The sequence below is a fragment of the Scomber scombrus genome, chromosome 18 (genome assembly GCF_963691925.1).
Source record: "Scomber scombrus chromosome 18, fScoSco1.1, whole genome shotgun sequence".
NCBI classification, from domain to species: domain Eukaryota; kingdom Metazoa; phylum Chordata; class Actinopteri; order Scombriformes; family Scombridae; genus Scomber; species Scomber scombrus.
Window position 1 is genome coordinate 2,580,695 of NC_084987.1, and position 20,534 is coordinate 2,601,228.

The window sequence follows — 20,534 nt, forward strand, 5'->3', positions numbered from 1 at the left end:
CGGAGCTGCAGCGGGGCACCGTGACAGGAAGCCGGTATCCAGTCATTGACTCAGAGCACCCTCTGGTGGCGAGTAGCGGAGCCGTAGCGGGGCACCGTGACAGGACGCCGGTATGCATTCATTGACTCAGAGCACCCTCTGGTGGCGATTAGCGGAGCTGTAACGGGGCACCGTGACAGGAAGCCGGTATCCAGTCATTGACTCAGAGCACCCTCTGGTGGCGATTAGCGGAGCTGTAACGGGGCACCGTGACAGGACGCCGGTATCCAGTCAGTCATAGCACCCTCTGGTGGCGAGTAGCGGAGCTGCAGCGGGGCACCGTGACAGGACGCCGGTATCCAGTCATTGACTCAGAGCGCCCTCTGGTGGCGAGTAGCGGAGCTGCAGCGGAGCACCGTGACAGGACGCCGGTATCCATCTTCATATTTACCCTCGTCCTCCATTCAGGTCGTCCTTTAACAACAGACTGAGTTATAGCTTTTATTTAAGGTCCAAATGGCGTCTAACGGTAAGAAAAGCACACAATGATCCTGATATGACCGGTCGGTAGAGTCGTGACTAGTTAATGTTAGTATAATTAACCTATATGTTTAAATTAGTGCCTTAAATAGTGTCGTTTTAATTAATGCCATATCATAACATCGACTACAGGGTGAAATAAATAAAAAAGGGTTAGTTAACACCGTTGTGTTGTTGTTGTTATTAACCAAGAAGACTGTATTGGGTTGGGTTAACCGTTAGCAGTTAGCTCCAGTGGCTAATTCTCATTGTAAGTGAATGCAACCGTGGTCCGCTCTCGATGTGCTAACTGCTAGCTTGTGCTACAGTATGGCGGCCCGGTGTTACGGTTTATCTGGTGACCGTGTTATCTGGTGACCTCACATTTTAAGCAGGGTTGGGAGCGTTACTTTAAAATTGTATTCCCATACAGTTATTAGTTACTTGTTAAAAATATGTAGTCAGTAACGTAATCCAAGTGCAACAATATTAAAGTATTTTAATTTGATTACTTTCCGTTACTTTAGGATTACTGCAATACCAAATATGCAATAATAAAGACACAGGGTATATTCAGTGCAAAATGGGCACTTTCTATGCAAATAAAACCATCTATTTGACAAAGACCAGCGCAGATTGCTACAAGCAGTTAGGTGTTTATGTTAACTTCTCTGTCTCTCTCTCTTGAATTATATCAAATTGATATTTAATGATATCAGCCTAATCTTCAGTCAAACTCTGGACTACCTAAAATAATTTCAGCTACTAAAAAATGAAAATGTCCTGACAGCGCTGCTGGCACCCAGGGTTCATTCATAACTTTTGTTTTATTATAAACAATCCCACCTTATACATCTGAGTCTGTGTGTAACAGCTGATCTGTGTAAATGTTCAACAGATCATTAATTGCCATTAGATCCTGATCGATTAATGAAGTTACCACTGCTGTTGTACAGCGTGCGTAAATGCGCACAACCTTTGTCTCAGTTTGGAGACGCGCTTATCGTTTCAGCTGCTGTGTGATGCTGCAGCCAGATGTGACATACAGCCAGATGTGACATACGGCCAGCATTGTTGCTACAGCTTACAGCGCCACTGTATGTTCGTTGGCGTCATCGCATCAGCCGTGGCACCTCAACTCACCCCAGTAACCAGTGCCCTGCTCTTCTTGAGTTTGAGAAATGTGTCCTATTGTTATTGCCACACCCCTCCCTCAGATCAAAAATATTAATATTTGATCATTATCATTGCATTGTATATGAATCAGCCATGTTTGATGTGTGCTTTTAAAAATCAAGATTATAATATTATCACTCCATCTTTATTTATTCCACAGACTATTCCCCACCGTCTTCCCAGGGGTAAGTGAAGTAATCCTTAATCATTAACTGTTAAGACAAATAATAAACCTTAAAACTGAGATCAAGACTCTGTCTGGGGGTCATTTAATTTACAAAGAAGGTCACGGGAGATTTCTAAGACTCACTTGTTCGTATTCGTTTAGTTTTTGAATATATTGTAATTTCCATAAAACACATTTAGAGTCATAGAGATAGTCATAGAGATGTCATAGGCAAGTTTAACACACAACTCTTTAATTTCTGGATTCATGAGAATTTCAGGTCTTTAAAAATAATATTAAAGTATGAGAATCCATGGAAATAATAGTTTTAACAATGTAAGAATTACATTTTCTATGTTATGATCCTTATGGAACATTATATAAAGATAATAACTCTTCATTATTCTCTATTTATTATTTGGTCTTCCTGGACTCCGCACAATGTGAGCAAAGAATAAAACATCACATTGATCAATAAAACAAGAAAAAGCCAAACAAATCAAATATCGAGGTCAGAATATAAGTGAAATAATTCAAAAGGATCCAAAAACCACCATTAAAAGTAACATTGATGTAAGATTCATCAGTATCCAATCTGTTTATTGTTGGTGTTTCTGTTTTTACTTCTTCCAGTTATGGGTCCTATGGTGGAGGTAGAGGTGGAGGTGGAGGTGGAGGCGGTGGCGGTGCTGGTGCTAACCAGGGCTACAGTCAGTCGTCTGGCCAGAGTTACAGTCAGCAGGGTTACGGAGGATACAACCAGAGCTCTGACAGCAGTCCTGGCTCCTACAGTCAGGGAGGATATGGCAGCTATGGACAAACTCAGTCAGGTAGAAGAAGACTCATCAAGGCTCATCTCTCCTTTTAAGTTGCACGTTGTGGGGGTTGATATTTCTAATTGTATGTTCTGTCTCCTCCTTTTGTGTTACAGGAGGATATGGTTCTCCACCGTCTAACCAGGGTGGAGGTGGATATAATCACTCGGGTCAGTCCTACAGCTCTGGAGGCTACGGCGGCGGCAGCAGCAGCGGCAGCAGCAGCAACCAACCGTCCAGCACCAATTACAACCAGCAGTCATCCTTCTCTGGTTACAGCCAGCAGCAGCCTCCTTCTTCATCCTCTGGAGGGTAAGACTCCACCAACTGTGTGCCAAAAGTTGTGGTTGACATCCAGGAAAGCGGCCCTGGCAAAGTGGTCTCCTCGAGGATGGTTGTAAATGTGCTTCAGAAAAGATGCGTTCTTCCTGAGCACTTCTTAATTCTTCAATTCGTCTCTTCTCCCCAACTTTCACAGCTATGAAGGAAACTCACCGGCCGCTGGCTACAACCAGCCACCAGGCGGTGGACAGAGCGGAGGTGGCTATGGGAGCAGCGGAGGTCAGTCTGGTGGATATGGGGGCAGTGGGACTCAACAACCACCCCAACACGGAGGAGGTCACTACAACCATCCTTCAAGCTACAACTCCCCCCCTCCACAAAGCTACAGTCAGCAGAGCCAGTATGGTGGTCAAGGTGGAGGTGAGGGATGGGTTTATATGAACTTTCTATTGATCAGATGTGTATTTAGATTACTTCCCAAGTGAAAAGAAGCAAATGTGAGCGCAGATGGGACAAAGCTGAACATGACCATCACCAGATTTTACATGTCATTTCTGACAGTTTTCATAGGAACAACAATTGCAATGATTAGTGATAAAGCGACTACTTGATCGACAGAAAATTTATCTGCAAAGATTTTGATCATCGAAGAATTGTTTTACTAAATGTTTTGGGTAAATGTGACAAAGAAACCGCTGGTGTTAGCCTCTCAGATGTGATGATTTAATGCTTTTTCTTTGTCGTAAACTGTTGATCAGACAAAACGAGACATTTAAAGATGTAACCACTGACTCTGGGAAATAACAACAAGCATTTTCACTATTTTCTGCCACTAAAATAAACGTCAGATTAAATGATAATAGAATAACCGGAACTTTTTCTTAAGTAATGGTTGATTATCCCCACTGACTGTCATTTAATTCAGTTGAGGTCTGATTGTCTCAACTCTCATTTAGGATACGGAGACGAAAGCCCACCGTTGAGTGGAGGAGGAGGTGGTGGAGGTTACGGTGGTTCAGACGGAGGTTATGGAGGCCAGGATGGCCACAGTGGCAGGGGCCGTGGGGGTGGATTTGGAGGTCGTGGTGGCGGTGGACATGATCACGGTTTTGACCGAGGAGGCCGAGGCGGACCAAGAGGAAGAGGCGGCATGGGGTAAGTCTTTAGATATCACCCAGTTTCCATGTTATCCTCATGTCTGGCAACATGTGGAACTGTGAAGAGAGGTTATAAAAGAGAGAAGGTACTGTTCCACATTCGTAGCTAAAATCCATCGAGAGGTGTTGTCATTATTTCCCCTCCCACTTGCTCTTCAGGGAGATTAATCCCAGTGATTCCTAAATACCCACAAGGCAATTCATCCGGTTTCTGTCTGACACAAATCTTGGTTTGTTTTCAGAGCCACGTTAACTCCATACACCTTTTTTAGGTGGACACATAAGAGGGGGGACCTGAAAATCCCTGGAATTGTCAAATAAAATGATTTCATATACTTCAATAGTACCTTTCTAATGCTGCTTACGAGCTCGTGACACACTCGTCCCAGCGCTTCTCCCATTCCTGGAAACCATCCCTGTTGTCGCCTTTTGTTAATGTGTCCAGAGCCTCCTGCAATTCTGCCGGCATTTTTTCCACGGTGGTCAATCTTCTTCCTTTCTGTCACAGTTTTAGTTTCATCGAGCTGTAGGCATTGTAGACCTTGTGGTAAGTCTGATAATCACACTTTACGTCTGTGCTATCGATGGCTTCCGCTAATTTTCCGGTTCCCTCTCATATGTACATATTAAAAGTCTGCCCTTAATTAAACTGAGTCCTGTGCTGCAACTCTGTGTGGTGACACCACAACATTTGATACACCTGAGTCAATCACTCATATCAATTAACGCAGATACTTTCATGTTGGGGAAAGGCATGATTTGTGACAGTCACCAGAACACAGTAAAATGTGCAAGAGTATATCAGTAACTGTCATGAATCACGACACGCGCCTTTCCTCTCCAAAAAAAGGCTTCTATGTGGGTCATGATTTATTACCACTAAGTCTGTGTATGGTGTGAACTCTCTGAACTGATGACATCCTCATTGTGCATGTAGAAAAAAGAGGAACGTGACAGATTTGACATTAATGTTAATACTCAAAACAAGACGTATTGGAAGGTCTCTGCCCACCTTTAGTAAACATAAACTGCCTTTGCCTGGATGTTAGAGCTGGGCAATATGCAGCAAATCAATATCTGGATATTCAAAATATTTTCTTTTCATCTTGACATATGATGCTGTTCCACTCTCCCAATGTGTGGAATGCATTTAGGTCATTTTCGACTACAATTTGCAACTTGGAATCATTAATATTGCCCAAGCTCCTGAATGCAGCACATTGAACTCAAGAAAATATCTTGGACAGCTTGATTTAAAAAAAAAAAAAAAAAGCTGAAATGAGCTTCAACTCCCAAAAAATGCCCAGAGCTCACTAAAGGATCTTGTATAGGCAACACCAAGGTAGTGTTTCAAATTACCTCTTATCTTGTAAACTTGTGTATCTCAAAAAGTTTGAGATCGTAGTGTGTATGGGTTTGGAGCTTCTTTGGGCTCATTAAGATGAGCTGCTTATGGCTGAATGCTGGTCAGAAAACCTCAAAGTCGACTGTGTGGCTGTTACTGTTGGAAGCAAGAGAGCAGCGGTTTACATGGGTTTCTGTATGAAATCTTTCAAATTACCATCATTTGACAGGCAACTGAAAAAAAAGGGGGGGGGGGCCGTCATGGTTTCACTGATTCCCTTCAGAGCAGAGGAAATGCTGGAGGAAATGCCAAAGTACAACCATAAACAAATATTTTGTTTTAAGTAAGATTTCTAAACTTCAACAGCACAAATACAACGTTTTTAATGTCAAATATCAATGTCTCATTATAAAGGTTTTACAGCAACTAACAAACCCTGCCTGATCTGAACTGCAACATATAACCATATAATGGTGTTTTTTTTTCATGGTGATATAGAGACAGAATCTGGTGCTGTGTGTTACTAAAGCAATTCTTTCTCCTGTCAGCGGTTCTGCTCCTGCTTTCCATTTCTTTAAACACAAAAGGCTTCTGTTGGGTTGACTGTGCAGGCTGCCGACTGCCAGTGCTCAGAAAAAAAGAGTTAGATGCTCTAATTAAGAAGGGAAATAACCTTAAAAAGAAAAAACTAATTTTTAAGTTCTTAGTGCACAACTGAAAGAAGGAAAAATAATTCAACTTCTGCATAGGGTCAGATTTTGACATTACAAAGTCAGAATCAGGTTAGAAGTATCCACAAAACCGCATAACACAACATGTTTTGTGCGAGAGAAAGCTCTGTTCCACAAAAAAAGGAAAACTAAACACTTCTGACAGGTTGAGAATTAATTTGTGGTGGATGATTTTGAAGCTCAGAAATGCAACTTCTAAGAGTTTCAACTTAAAACCGGCTATAATCAATATTTTCCATAATAACACTGTCTGATCTCAGTGTGTGATGTGTTTGAACCTACAGAGAATTATCAGAGACTCTGCAGCTTCCTCTCAGCTTTACGGAGCTTTATAGTTGAGTTTCAGCTCATTGTTTAGCTGCAGCTTTACTGTTCTGGTTCACTCTCAGCTGCTCTCATTATGTTGATTTCAGAGAGAAAACTAAAAAAAACAAAACTATACACTGTCCACTACCTGCTCAGCACCAAACAGACACAGTTATCTGTAGACTAGCTGGTGAACATAGTGGAGCATTTAGATATTTCCCTCAGGAGTTGGTAGAGATTAAAACAGCTAAAAAGAGAGAATATTGGACTTTACATTCAGCAGGTTGGACAGAAACACGAATGATAATGTTTCTCCATAACTGCTGGATGTGAAAATAAGCAACTGTTAAGTTCAACTTAATGTTCACAACTTGTAAGTTGGCCAAAATCGTTTGTCTGTACATCAAACTGCGTTTCTGTTCATATTCGAAGGAAATACATCAATGCAAAAAAAATACAGATCAATAGATTTGGGGATGGGGCAAACCTGTTTAAACCCAATAATTTATACAGGACAATAAAGACAAGACACTTGCTTGACCTGAGGTGGAGTCATAAAAACAGAATTTGATATGGTAAGTTGTTTTGTTTTTATCACAGAGGTTGCACAGTATTCCATGTATTGTAATTTGTAACCTCGTTATGTTAGTGATTGACTTATAGACAAACTAGTTTTCCATTTCGTTGTGTGTTCCCTCATCACGGATTTGAATCTCCTTTCCTATCATTACAGTCTGTAGATCTCAATCTCATCCTCACACTGTGAAGCACAGAGCACTAATGTTTTGCATATCACTTGAAATTCTGCCTGTGTTGTTTGACAAAAGCATTTTTCTTCATGTACCGAGGAGTTAAGATTCTTTGTTTTCTGGGTATTCTTGGTTTAGAGTTTTAAAATTGAGAATGGAGCAACATGTAAGTGTAAGTAAAAAGCTCCTTGTGCACCTCTGGTATTATGAAGTGTAGGTTTATGAAGGTATGGTGTGAAACCAGCAAAAGCAACTGTTAATGAGTAAGTAAAGTAAAGACACATTTGAAACAAACTTTCAGCAGCACAATAAATGTTGGTGTTTTAGTTTGTTAGCCATACTGAGAACTGTGAAAGAAATTCAGCTAACTTGGCCAGTAAACCTTTAAACATTAATATTCTATATTTCTGCTCTTGTCAACTGATCCCATAAAAAGACTAAAGTCAACAACCATCACTTCAAGAATATGTCTGGTGGTTTTCCATATTTTTCTTATCATCAACAAATCGAATGTTTGGATCCAAACCAACAATGAACTGATCTATTAACAAGTTGGGCTGTCACTTTTTATTTGAAGTTCAAACATTCATTCAAACGTTGATATTCGATTCGACTGCAATGACCTGTTCAAAATGTAGGCTGCAGCCTGCGCATCAGACCATTTGAATTAGTTTGCTTCGTGGTCCAGCAGAGGGGGCTTTAAAACGTCACTAACTCGACTTGTTGGCCTATCAGTAAACTGAGCTAATGTTAATGTAGTGTTGTTTTGTTTAAATGGAGGACAATAGCGAGCGGAGTCGTCCTGAGCAGACAATCATGACACCAAAACATCTGAGAAGTTGAGTGTGGAAGTATTTTAGGGTTCCCCGGCAAAGTCACAAACAAAGATAAGGCTGTTTGTTGACTCTGTAAAATACAGCTCGTTGGGCTCACCCGCATATGAGCGGAGCAGCGGCAAATGTACAACCTCATCTGACTGCGTATCGTTCGGCACACTCAGCCTGGTGTGCACAGGGCAGGGGAGCGGGTCATTTAGATTTCATTTGAACTTGATTTTTTGGTGACAGCCCTAGCAACAAGTATTATGTCCGTATCCAAAGCCTGATAAATCGTATTCCTCTGTGCTGTAGACCTCAGATGTTCAAAAACTATTAACAACATGTCAGTGAGTAACATCACTGAACTGGGTGACGTGTTCCTTCATTATGAAGAGTTTGGTCACGTTAGTTTGTTTAGAAATGGCTCCAAAGACTAATAACAGCAGTCATGTTTTCAGTCTCCAGAGAGTAGTTCTGTGTAAGGCAGATACCACTGAGCATGTGCGGGATCCATAGACTCCCCCAATTAATCAAAACTGGCCAGTACAACCCCTTGAAATATCATTTCATAATGAAGAGTTTAAAATATTAAGTGCTATAAAACATGATTAAGTAGTTATAAAGTGATATTGATGCTTTTCTTTTTCTGGCGTGGCAGCAATACGCTTCCATAAGTTTGGGACTCCTCATCATGGGGTTTATTGACAATAAGAAAAATATAAAGTATCATTAGACCTTAGTCTCTTAGTCTATGGAAGAACTTGCCAAAAAATGTTTCCCTGGCAAGCAAACCAAGGCCCGCACACTAACATGCGAAAAGAGATTACCATCACCTGCTTTGTCACGTGTTACCACCACCTCCCCAACCAGCCCTTACTGTGTCATACTCTGCTTTAATCAATCTTTGAATCTTCTCCTAGGCTCTTATCCTCTCTCCAGGCTGGCTTTCTGCTCGTAAGCCACCATTTGGGAAATTGCGTAATTGGGGGAAGGCAGTTCACAGACAGTTAACAGTGATGCTGTAGTTGTAGGGAAGAAAAATTAAACAATAATTTGAGAGGACATTAAAAAAACCTCAAAGATTTTGGGTTTGTTAGGAGTACAGATTGCCTGAGACCTAAAAATATCCAACACCTGTCCTCGGATCAAAGGTGTTAATGTTTGGGTTGGTAAATTGACACAAAACCAAGTTATATGTTGAAAGAACATGGGTATGTACAAGTCACAGAAAGACTTGATAAAAGTTTTGGTTATTAAATGGCCAATTTTCATCTGCGTGTTAACATATTTGCCATAAAGACAAGGTCTTTAAACTGGCCTCTTGTCCTCGAGGTTTATTCAAAAGATTGAGAAGGAGTTCAGTGGGACAAGTGCCAAATGAAGAGGGGTGGGTTTAATGGAGAGTCAGTGAGAGTGAAGGTTACCCACAACCCATTGAGGGAAGTCGCTGTCAGCGCCAAGCCTTCAGTGTGTGTCGTTTTTCTCCTCCTCTTCATCAGAATGGGCGATCGTGGAGGATTCAATAAGTTTGGTGGTAAGTGACAAAAAACTCTTGAGCAAAAAAGGTTTGTTGATTTTAAGAGTTGAAGCTAAAACAAGGGGGAGATCAGTATACTTAAAGCATGAAGAGGGAAAAGAGTAAATGGAGGGGGAAAAATGTATTTCGCTATTAGACTGATATCCCTGATTATACAGAGGAGTGTAAGCACATGCAGAGAAACGTGATTATGTTCAGCCTATTATGGTTTCCAGCTGTTGGAAAGACATGAATATGACAGAAGAGGTCAAACTTATTGTTCTTTTAACTTCTCAAAGTGCAACCCAATAGCAGTGGTGGAAAGTAACTAAGTACATTAACTCAAGTACTGTACTTAATTACAATTTTGAGGTACTTGTACTTTACTCCATGTGATGCTACTTTATACTTCTACTCCACTGCATTTATTTAACAGCTTTAGTTACTTTTCAGACTTTCCACTACGTTTACTGCAATACTTTAACTACATCAAGCTCATAATACTTTTCTGTTGAAGGATTTTTAATACAGGAATTTTACTTTTTTAATTTTTACTTTATTCTTCTTTAAGTACTTCTTCCACCACTGCCCAAAGGTAGAGTAATAGTGCATAATGTTCACTATGACATGACATTACAGGTAAGAACCTACAGTGACTTCAAAAGTCCAACAGAGGGAGCTGCATGTCAACATCATAGCCTTTGCTTTACTGCGTCTTGGGTGTTTGAATCTGATCGATGGGTGTTTGGTTGGTCGTCTCATATCTTACACTGAGTCACAAACCAACAGTGGTTGACGGGGTAATCTGTTGAAATCAACAAAAGAAATTAAATATGAACAGCATGAGGCAGGTCATGTGTTACATATGAACAGATGAAATAAAATGTATGTTCTGAAGGTGAAAGAAATCGCTCAATAGCAGCATTGCTGTAAAACCTGTAGAGAGAAGTCTCAGTGCAACTTCCCTGAGATGACGGTTTAAAACTGGTTTGCTTGAAAAGCCAAGATATGATATCAAGTTCCAGTAACTTGATGCTCATTCTACAGGTAAATGAAAAGGTTTTGGTTCTTGACAACTGGTTAGTCCATTAGAAACAATTGACCAGCTGGGATTAAAACTTAATGCAATTAATTAGTCTATTGTGTACTTAAAGGCTGGTGATCACATGTGGTTTAATTTGTCTGATTGTATGTTATAGGTTTGCTTTTTACTGAAGGAAGGTTTATGTTTGTGACTGATGGTATATCTGAGGTCTGTGGTGGGGACAAACAGATACTGACATTAATATTTAAATAATTCAGCTTAAAGTTACCATGATTTTATATATGTTATTATTTATTTGTCACAACACCCAGAAGATGAAGAAGTCAGTGACATCGACAATAGTGTTTTTATGGTAATAACATCTGAGACCTGAGACCATCTTAAGGATTGTATCAGGTTAATCTAGACATGTTGTAATGAGTCAGTATCGGCTAAAATAAGTAACTCTCCTGTGTGTTGTCCTCCTCAGCCTGCTGGTGTTGCAGCACTGCTCTCCTTTATTATAGCTTACCTCTACAGTGCTGCTATTCACTTCATATACGAGTACGACTGAAGATTAGTGTGTGAATGGGAAAAATTATTTGGACGCACCAATGCAACTTACTAAATTCTAACACCGCAATTGCCGAAATGCATGCATTCACTGATCCTAACACATCTGTTATGGACTCTCTTGTCCGCCATATTTCTTATTTGCAGAGGTCAGTGTATGAAACATTCAGCTAGCCGCTTTACATTTTTATCTGGCACTGACTGTTGCTTTTAATGGGTTAATATGTCAAATCTTTGCTGGCAGCAAATAATACCAGCTGTTATTGAAAGCAGTTCCTGAAGGCAACATTGAAGGCACGGAAATCTAATAAAATGATCTACCTGATCACATCATGTCAGCTTCAGTAGTCATATTCCCCAAATTAAACTTTAATTCACATTACATCTATAATTTGAATTTATCAGTTTAATAATTTTGAACTAGGCCCTCTGGTGGTTGGACCAAGAGTGTTTTATTTAAATGTCTTTGATACATTATAATCAAATGTAGGTCAGTGTAAATATCAGATCAGACCTGGTGTCGGCAGAAACACTTTATTAAAGAACTCTGATCTGGATCGGCGCCATAAAAACCTGATTTGGATGTCTCCAGTGATAACCATGATATGTCTTACCATCAAAAGAACAACACCAGTGTTTTTAGTGTGTTATATTTACAGTATTAATACAAATTATGACATGAATAATGTTATTTTAGAATTATTGAATTTACAGTACAGCAGGGTGCAGTGTTTGAAACCCTAACCCTTGCCTTAAATAACACCATAAAAGTTACAAACAACAGTGGTAAAACAGTTCAAACTGATTTTAAGAAGAAAAACACAACAGCAACAGTTTGTAGATGTTTTCTCATGAAACATTTCTAGTTTTTGTAAGACTGTCATTGCCGTGTAAAGCATTTATGGAATGTTTATGGAAGAAAAGTGCTGTTTTCATAAATAGTCCACAGATATATGATAACTTGATAGAACTGATGGATAATGGTCCCTCACTCAAATGCATCTGTAATGTAAAGTATGGATGATACAAGTGAAATGACTTTACCAATCATTCTGTCCCAAGTGAAGCCAAAACTTGACATCCTAGGACACTCAAATACGTTGAAATCGTGAGTTTTCACGTTACCTGTACATATTAGCCTTGATGACATGGCAATACCATGGGAAAGGTGTGTTTCTCTTGAGCTGTTTTTGGAAACACAATAAATCATTAACCAGTTGTGCCCGAGAATAGTGCTGTGTGGTCCGTTCACTGAGTGATGTTCTTTAAAGTAAAGAAGAATGGTTGGTTTGTGAAAAAATGGCTGCTCTGGTTTCACTGTCACTTCTTGCCAGATTTGTCATTGAGGTGGTTCATATATTGTGATGTAAGGGGTTTAGCTGTGGACTCTGAAGAAGGAACCCTTAATCTGGTTCCTGACGTTCTGGTCAATGAAACTGAGCCAGTGTCTCAGTCCATCTTCAAAAAGGTGAAACTTCAACATTGGAAGTTGTTATGAACGTGCGTGAACATGAAGTGTGCTCATTACTTATCACATGGTTGTGATAAATTACAAAACTCTCTGACATCTGTCATGCTCTCAGGACAACAAACATGCTGTTCTTATTCCCAAGATGTTGGAGGAAATCCATGAAGCCATTGTTAAGCTGTCTACCGACTAAAGTAGACAAAGGAATGAATGGAAACATGCATCACCATGACAGCTGATGGTGGACATACTCAAAAAAAGGATTGTGTTGCGATCTGTCGGACGTGGCTCCAAGAGTTGTCTCACTTTCTGTGAACGGGAATGACCTTATGCAGTACGAAGAAATTCGCCAACGCAAATGTGGTGTGAATTGTGGTGCATCATATTCAAGAGCCGACCTGTTGGGCTCTGTGTGAAGTGTCATAGAACAAAATGTGGGTCACTTTACTTGCTGGATCAAACAATAAAACCAACAACCAGAAAATATGAAATTGGTTGTGAGAAGTATGGTGGTTATTCTGACAAATTCCAATGGAAATCAGTTTCTCAATCATTTGGGCAATTTGGTTTCGTACAGTTGTTCTCCGGACTTTAAGATGACATCAGCTGCTTGTTGTGTACAAGTGCTGTGAGGTGTGTAATCATGAAAAATGTGATGGTAAAATGTGCATTTTTATGCAAACTGGCAGTCATGGTACAGTACGTACATTAAATTGATTGAAAGATTAGATGAGATAGTGGAACCTTTTGGTGAGAACTAAGGGTGAATGAAAGGAAGTTACAGTGTGTAAGATGAATGTTGTGGTTCATTGTCTGTTTTTTTTTTTTTACACAACTGATATTTTTTTGTCCTCTCAAAGGACCAAGGGACTCGGGATATGGACATGGAGGACCAGGCTTCAGTAAGTACTGTGTTTTATTTTGTACTGTTACCTACCACCGTATCCTGACAATGCCTGACCTAAAGGAATAGATGAAAGACTAACATGTTGATACGTCTGGTGTCCAGTTAGACTCTTGCTGCTTTCTTAGCATCTCTTCATGTCATCTTCCAACAGTGCAAGACCAGGATAACTCTGATAATAACACCATCTTCGTGCAAGGCCTGGGAGACGACTACACTGTTGAATCAGTGGCCGACTTTTTTAAACAGATTGGGATTATTAAGGTATTTCACCATCATCACATGTTCAGTCACTGCTCAGATCAAAGGCATCAACAGAAGAATCGGTCAACCGTATTAATTTATTCAGTCATATATTGAATTAACAGTACAGACATACATGATAAGCATCTTGGGACATTTTCACACCATTTTTTCTTTCTGCGGCTATTGTCACACTTTTGAGCAGCCACTATAAATGTTTACGTACTAGGCGATTAGCGTCAGGTCCGTCTCCCTCAGTAACTGCCACTGCCGACAGCAGCTTTTTGTCCATGTTAAACCACGATAGCTCACCTCTGCTCCACATATTTCACTCCTGACAAGATGATCCTTTACTTTCTGTAAGTTTTTCCACACTGGACTTTTGTGTGGCTTCATCAGTGTCATGTTCCCCTCCAGTCAGCTTTATAGCAGGATAACTTACTACTGAGTCAAGACAGGAGTAAACAATGGATCAACCTCAAAACAATGTAATAAGGTGGCGGTTTTAGAGCTCCTCCTAGTGGCTGAAAGTGAAAATTGCTCTCCAGCTGCTCTGTTAATGAACCCTTCATTCTAGACTACACAGCTCAACTCTTGATTGTAGTTGTTAAATTAAAAACAAATTAATTAAATGACCACAGCACAAAAGTCGATGTTGGTCCCTGTGAACAATTATTCAGTTAATCGTTTTGTTGTTGTTTTTTAATACATACAATATTTAGTTTCCATATAGAATATAACATACATACCACAAAAAACACCACAGAGAAAAAAAACAAGAATGAACGAACAGCATCAGAATCGGTTGTACAAGTCATCATGGACAGACAATGGGTATTCTCTTAATTACAGTATTCTCGTATTTAAAATATTAATTATTTTTTAGTATGGTGCTTCATGTAAATGATCAATTTTTCCCAAACGCTTCTCAAAAATATCGCTCTTAAGTCTTAACTGGTGTGTTAACTTTTCCATTAGAAAAGTATCCTCAACAATCTCTAACCATTGTTCTTTTTATACCAGCTTCTAGTTATAGCTTTTTTGCTGGCTTTAAGTAAAAATGTTATTAGATATCTGTCTTTCTTTTGTGTAGCTTCTTCTATGTCCCCTAAATACATTACAGAACAGTTGTGTGGAATCATATATCCCACGATCTCTTTAACAGTTGCATTTACGCTACTCCAAAAGTTCGAAATCGGTTTTAATGACACATCTCTACTAGCCTAATCCAGTCACCGCATTGCCCCCCGTCTCCTCCTTTAGGTCAACAAGAAGACAGGCCTTCCAATGATCAACCTGTACACAGACAGAGATACAGGGAAGCTGAAGGGAGAGGCTACGGTTTCCTTCGATGATCCCCCCTCAGCTAAAGCTGCCATCGACTGGTTTGATGGTGAGTCTTTTGTCTTCATCAAGACACTTCATGACCTTTTTAAATAGTGTTGCTTGGTAACATTATACTTTCAACGAAGAAGAAGAAGATGTCTTATCAGTAATAATTTGGTTGAAATATACATTTTTATGCCACAGAGGTTATTTATGGATATATGGGATGCTATTATTCTTTTTCCCGCTTCGGAAACTACAATTTTTCTTTTGTTAAATTCAGTGTTTGTCTTCATTTCCGTCCACTTTGTGATTTAAGGCTTCTGTGTTTCTTATCCTCTCGTGACATTTGTCATTTGTCTGTCCTAAACAGGGAAAGAATTCAATGGAAATCCCATCAAGGTGTCCTTTGCCACTCGGAGAGCTGACTTCGGAGGCCGAGGCGGCATGAGGGGGGGTCGAGGACGAGGAGGTGAGCCCGATGTTTTTCAGCTTAAATTTTGTTTCCGAAGGTTGGCATTTTGTAAAGGCAACATGAAATGTTTTCAGAAGTTATGTCTCATTTTTTCATTTGCGTGTTAAGGCCCAATTATGCTCAACGTACGTACGAAAATGTATACGTCCTTTTTAAATGATGTTACCGTCACTTCTCACATACTTCCATGGGTCCTTTACGTTGGCATGGATGTTAACCAGTATATCCACCAGGGGGCAGCACAGAGTCAAAAGCCATTGTTAATTTTTGTGTCTGTAATGTGTCTCATTAGAGCTACGTATCAGTTAGTGACAGCAACACTGCCCCCCACAGTTTCCAGTGGTACTTCTCCGTTTGGTCCGAATCCGTAAGCTTTATGGAAACGTGCAGAAATACGGACAAAATTAATGTGGAGCACGGACAGAAGGCTCCGTCCGTATCCGTATTTAACGTTGAGCATAAATGGGCCTTTACAACAATAAAAACTGGATAGAACTTGTCTACTGAAAGGTTATTATACAGTTGAAAGCATAAGGGATAAATAAACGGACAGATGAGCTATCTCAGTGATACATACGTTGAATACATACGTTCCTGGTAAGCATCATCATTCACACGTTTTCCACTGACAGAAGATGTGACGGGTTTGTTCTGTTGTTGCTCTGCGTAGGGCCGATGGGTCGTGGTGGATTTGGAGGAGGTCGAGGTGGAGGCTTCCCAGGAGGCAACGGAGGCGGCGGTGGTGGTGGTGGTGGAGGAGGTGGTGGTGGTGGAGGAGGAGGAGGAGGAGGAGGAGGAGGAGGACAGCAGAGAGCCGGAGACTGGAAGTGTTCAAACCCGTGAGACCACTTATGACTTCCAGAGAGGAATGGATATGAACATTTTGTACATACACACCTGTCTATTCTACATGGTTATACATTGATGACTGTCCTTTCTCTACATTTTACCTTCAGAAACTGTGGAAACCTGAACTTCTCGTGGCGTAACGAGTGTAACCAGTGCAAGGCTCCTAAACCTGAGGACGCTGGTGGGATGTCCCCGATGGAAAGAGGTTAGACTCAATGAGGCAGGGTTCAAAATGTCACATGATTAACCTTCTGTCAGCGGTTTACAAATCGTCACCTAATCGACACTCTTACACTCCCGCTCCTGCTGTCAGGAGGTTACGGAGGAGAGCGCCGAGGGGGGTTTGACCGAGGTGGCTTCAGGGGCCGAGGCGGCGACCGCGGAGGCTTCAGAGGCGGACGAGGTGGCGACCGAGGTGGCGACCGAGGTGGCGATCGAGGTGGCGATCGGGGCGGATACGGCTCTGGCAAGATGGATGCAAGGTCAGATACAATAATAAATGATGAAGAAAAACATGTTTGTGTCCATAGATGAAACTGGACTCGATTTAGTTTTTTTAGACATGAAGTTATAGTCATCCATACAGCAGAATAACACAAATGGATGGCGCTTTTCCACTATACAGCTCTACTCGACTCAGTTTTTTTTGCGTTTCCATCAGGGATAGTACCTGGTACCTGGTACTTTTTTAGTATCTGCTCTGCCGAGGTTCCAAGCGAGCCGAGCCGATACTAAATGTGACGTCAACAGACTGCCGGCCACTGATTGGTCAGATAGTCGCTGGAAGAGTCATGAGCCGTCCCACACAAGAATCAAACCCAGCATTTTTAAATACCAACAACAGCGTTACAGAGATTCGGTTTCTCTTCTCTTGCTTTGTGTGAGACAGAAAGCCTCATACAGCAGCAAGTACACCATCGCCTCCATGTCCTCCATTGTTTATGTGTTTGTGTCGCGTATAAAACGAAGTCGCAGCAGTTTCAATGACCGCGCCCACTTTGAGGAGGTACTATGAAGTAATGAAAAAGGGTTGTTCCTGGTACCGAACTGTATAGTGGAAAAGCGCCAAAAGACAAGTCCAGGTTTGTTTTCTTTTTTCCCAGTTCTCTCTCCTTATTTCCATTCCCTTCTTACACAGTCCTTTTCCTCTTAATGGAGGATGTCGAAAAACGTATAATCATGTGAACAAATGAAGAAAATTTAAAGTCTGTAGCGAGAACCAACCGGTTTATAGGATACAATGTTATTACTCGACAAAGTCTGATCTCAGTGGTGATACAAAGTCAACCCAGTTTTTCCACAAATTCTTAAATTTACCATCAATTTTATCATTCCATCATATAAATATTGTGCATTACTTCAACCCAATCCTCCCTCTTAGGTGCCTCTGTTTGGCTTTTTTTTACTAGTGACCAACATGATCCTCAACATATATTTGTCTCCTGAATTTATAATTCTTTCATTCCCTTTTCCCAGGTATAATATGTGTCAAATGGAAATGGAACTTCCACCCTCAAGGTTTTAGACATGAAGCGTTCATACATAGTTTTTCCCACATGAGACTAAATCAACTAGTGACACATAAATACACAATCACAGATCCGACTCAGATTCTATGTAACATTTGTGAAAGAACTGTTGTTTCAGGCTGTCTTTGGTCCTTAAATCAGCTGTGTGCTCACATGTTTTAACTTCATAGACAGTATTATCCCACTGATGTGTGCATTAAAGGTAGGGTTGGTAATGTTGGAAAGCTAGCAAGAGAGCTAGCAAGATTTGAAAATAGCACCTCCTCTTGCCTCCTCTAAGTTCCACCCCGCTGCTCCCCCTCCCGTCAGTGAGTCCGTCCAAGCCACGCCCCCACAAACCGGCAACAGCGACAGGTGAAGACTTTGCACGCACGAAGTAGGCAGGGAGAGAGGGGGGCGGATGCAGAACTAGACATGAAAGCACCTCATTGGTTTTTGCTTTTCGGTGTGAAGAGCATGGATTGGTCGGAGTTTTATCAGTCCTGTGGCTGCCACAGAGGTCTGATTTTTTCCGTTCCTTTTTCTAAAGACATAATGTATTGATACCTCTGATAATAGAAGGACCATTTCACCCAGTATAACAAAAAGTGCTTCTGAACAGGATTACCAACCCTACCTTTAATGAGCATATCACTACAAAAATGTCCAATGAAATGAAGCATGACTCCGTACATCAGTAAATAATGTGTGTAAAACGCTCCCTGTAGGAACACACACACCTGTTGCTACACCTGCAGCTCTTTTGTTGCTCATGAGGTAATCAGTGTGTTGTTATTTGCAGGGGGGACCGCAGACAGGAGCGGCGGGGTCGTCCCTATTAAGTCCCTATTAAGGTACACATACGTCCTCTGACGTATGTGTACCTCTGTCCACATGGGGTCCAGCCCCCACCTTTACCTTTTATATAACTCTGCTAGAGCTCACTTTCATCCTCTTGGTTGACTGTGTAAAAAAATGTGACTCTCCCTGTTCTTTGTCTTTGTTGTTGTTCATGTGACTCACTTTATTTATGTCTATAAAGACTCTTTATTCTGCTCAGTGGAGCCTCATTTATAAAGACAACCTCAAGGCCAAATTCCTACAAACTTTAAGCCCAAGACTTTTTAAACCCTCCTGTTGTCTTCCTGTTGATCGTGTCCTTGTTTGGTTTGACCAATTTTGTGTTCAGCCTTTTTAGCCAACTTCATTTCAACTTATTCCCACAGGTTTTACACATATTTATTTGGACATTAATGTCAATAGGCCTCATTTAAATGACAGTATACCTCATTACTGAGTTAACACCTGGTCAAAACTGACCCGAAGACAACAAGGAGGGTTAAAAAGTTCAGTTTAACTTTATTATTATGTGTCTATTATTCTAACTATATTATTATATTATCTAACCACCAGATCTGATTGATATTTAATGGAAAGGACAGCTTTTCATGTAGTGTTTGGTTTGGATTCAGTAACAACATTCATGATTGTGTCATGAACTGTCTCTTATATCCTGTAACTATCTTTGTGCTTTGTGTGTATTATGTTTCAGATCCAGATTTCCATATTTATTATTTAAATGAATCTGAAGTTTAATGCAGCTCTGGCCGAAGATTGAGCTCCACCCAAACTGTAGATGTCAGAGCTAATTCATGTTTCAACTTAGTGTAGAGCTCATAGTTTAACAGTGTATGGATAATTATGAGTGACATTTTAAGTGCTTTTATCTTCGTTTGTCACTCAGACGTTTGACAAACCTGGAGATTTAAAAACCTGTTTGATTGTTTTCACTGTTAGACTTTGTAAATGTGTAGCTAGTTATCTGGTGTTTATGTTTCATCACCATGTTTAGTTCATTATCACTCTCTGATTTGCATTTATTAAGTGCATCAGATAGGTGACATCACTTTTTCAGGCCAGGGTGCGAGGACATTTCATTATGTGACTTATCTGTACTTTTCTAAAGACATTTGGAGGAGTTTAGTTTAGTTTATTTTAGTTTAGTTTATTAGGATTCCTCATTAGTCATCGTGCTGGGAAACAGCTACTCTTCCTGAGGTCCACAATTAACACAATACAGTTATATAAAACCCACAATGATATACAAAAATACAATACAACAAGAAAGATGAAAGAGAAAAAAGAGAGCAGCAATATATGTTCAATGCTTACAGGAAAGAAACGCACTAGAAAGAAGAAAAAAGAAATATAAAACCACACAAATTTAGAAAAGATCCTCCCTTCAGTTCAGGATGACATGCATGTTAGTCTCAGCATATTATATATATTAAACCACCTTATAATAATCAGATAATCAACAATACTAAGCATTAATGAGGAAAACCTGCACCTCCACATCAACAAGTAACATTCATCATGCTAAGAAAAAACCCCAAAAACAAGCAATTTAAAGTAAGTTTATGGAGTTTAAAGAGTTTTCTGAATCCCAACTTTAAAAACACTCGTTTAACCAAGCTGATCAGACTTCAGTTTAGGATAAAAAAAATATGAAGAGGAAAGCTTAAACTCCTTCCTGTAATATTGAAAATGTCGGCAGCAGAACATTTTTTTTTAATTTCTTTTCACAGTAAAAAGTGATTTCTCT

At 40.2% G+C, this 20,534-nt stretch overlaps 1 protein-coding gene across 1 annotated transcript; it reads left to right on the forward strand.

The window, feature by feature from the left end:
- The first annotated feature begins 466 nt into the window (after nucleotides 1–466).
- On the forward strand, nucleotides 467–19,565 carry fus (FUS RNA binding protein). The gene is made up of 15 exons (XM_062438182.1): nucleotides 467–508; nucleotides 1,835–1,859; nucleotides 2,474–2,670; nucleotides 2,772–2,967; nucleotides 3,134–3,357; nucleotides 3,894–4,092; nucleotides 9,543–9,577; nucleotides 13,485–13,526; nucleotides 13,683–13,792; nucleotides 15,035–15,164; nucleotides 15,471–15,554; nucleotides 16,306–16,411; nucleotides 16,529–16,626; nucleotides 16,735–16,903; nucleotides 18,732–19,565. Exons 1-15 carry the CDS (start codon nucleotides 496–498, stop codon nucleotides 18,769–18,771), a joined length of 1,668 nt encoding a protein of 555 aa, XP_062294166.1. The 5' UTR covers nucleotides 467–495; the 3' UTR covers nucleotides 18,772–19,565.
- The last annotated feature ends 969 nt before the right edge of the window (nucleotides 19,566–20,534 follow it).

What these genes read in the sequence shown, in the direction of transcription:
- fus (XM_062438182.1), top strand. An exon ending in CCTTCTTCATCCTCTGGAGG is followed by an intron (nt 2,968 to 3,133) that starts GTAAGACTCCAC and finishes CAACTTTCACAG; the next exon opens with CTATGAAGGAAACTCACCGG. An exon ending in AGAGGAAGAGGCGGCATGGG is followed by an intron (nt 4,093 to 9,542) that starts GTAAGTCTTTAG and finishes CCTCTTCATCAG; the next exon opens with AATGGGCGATCGTGGAGGAT.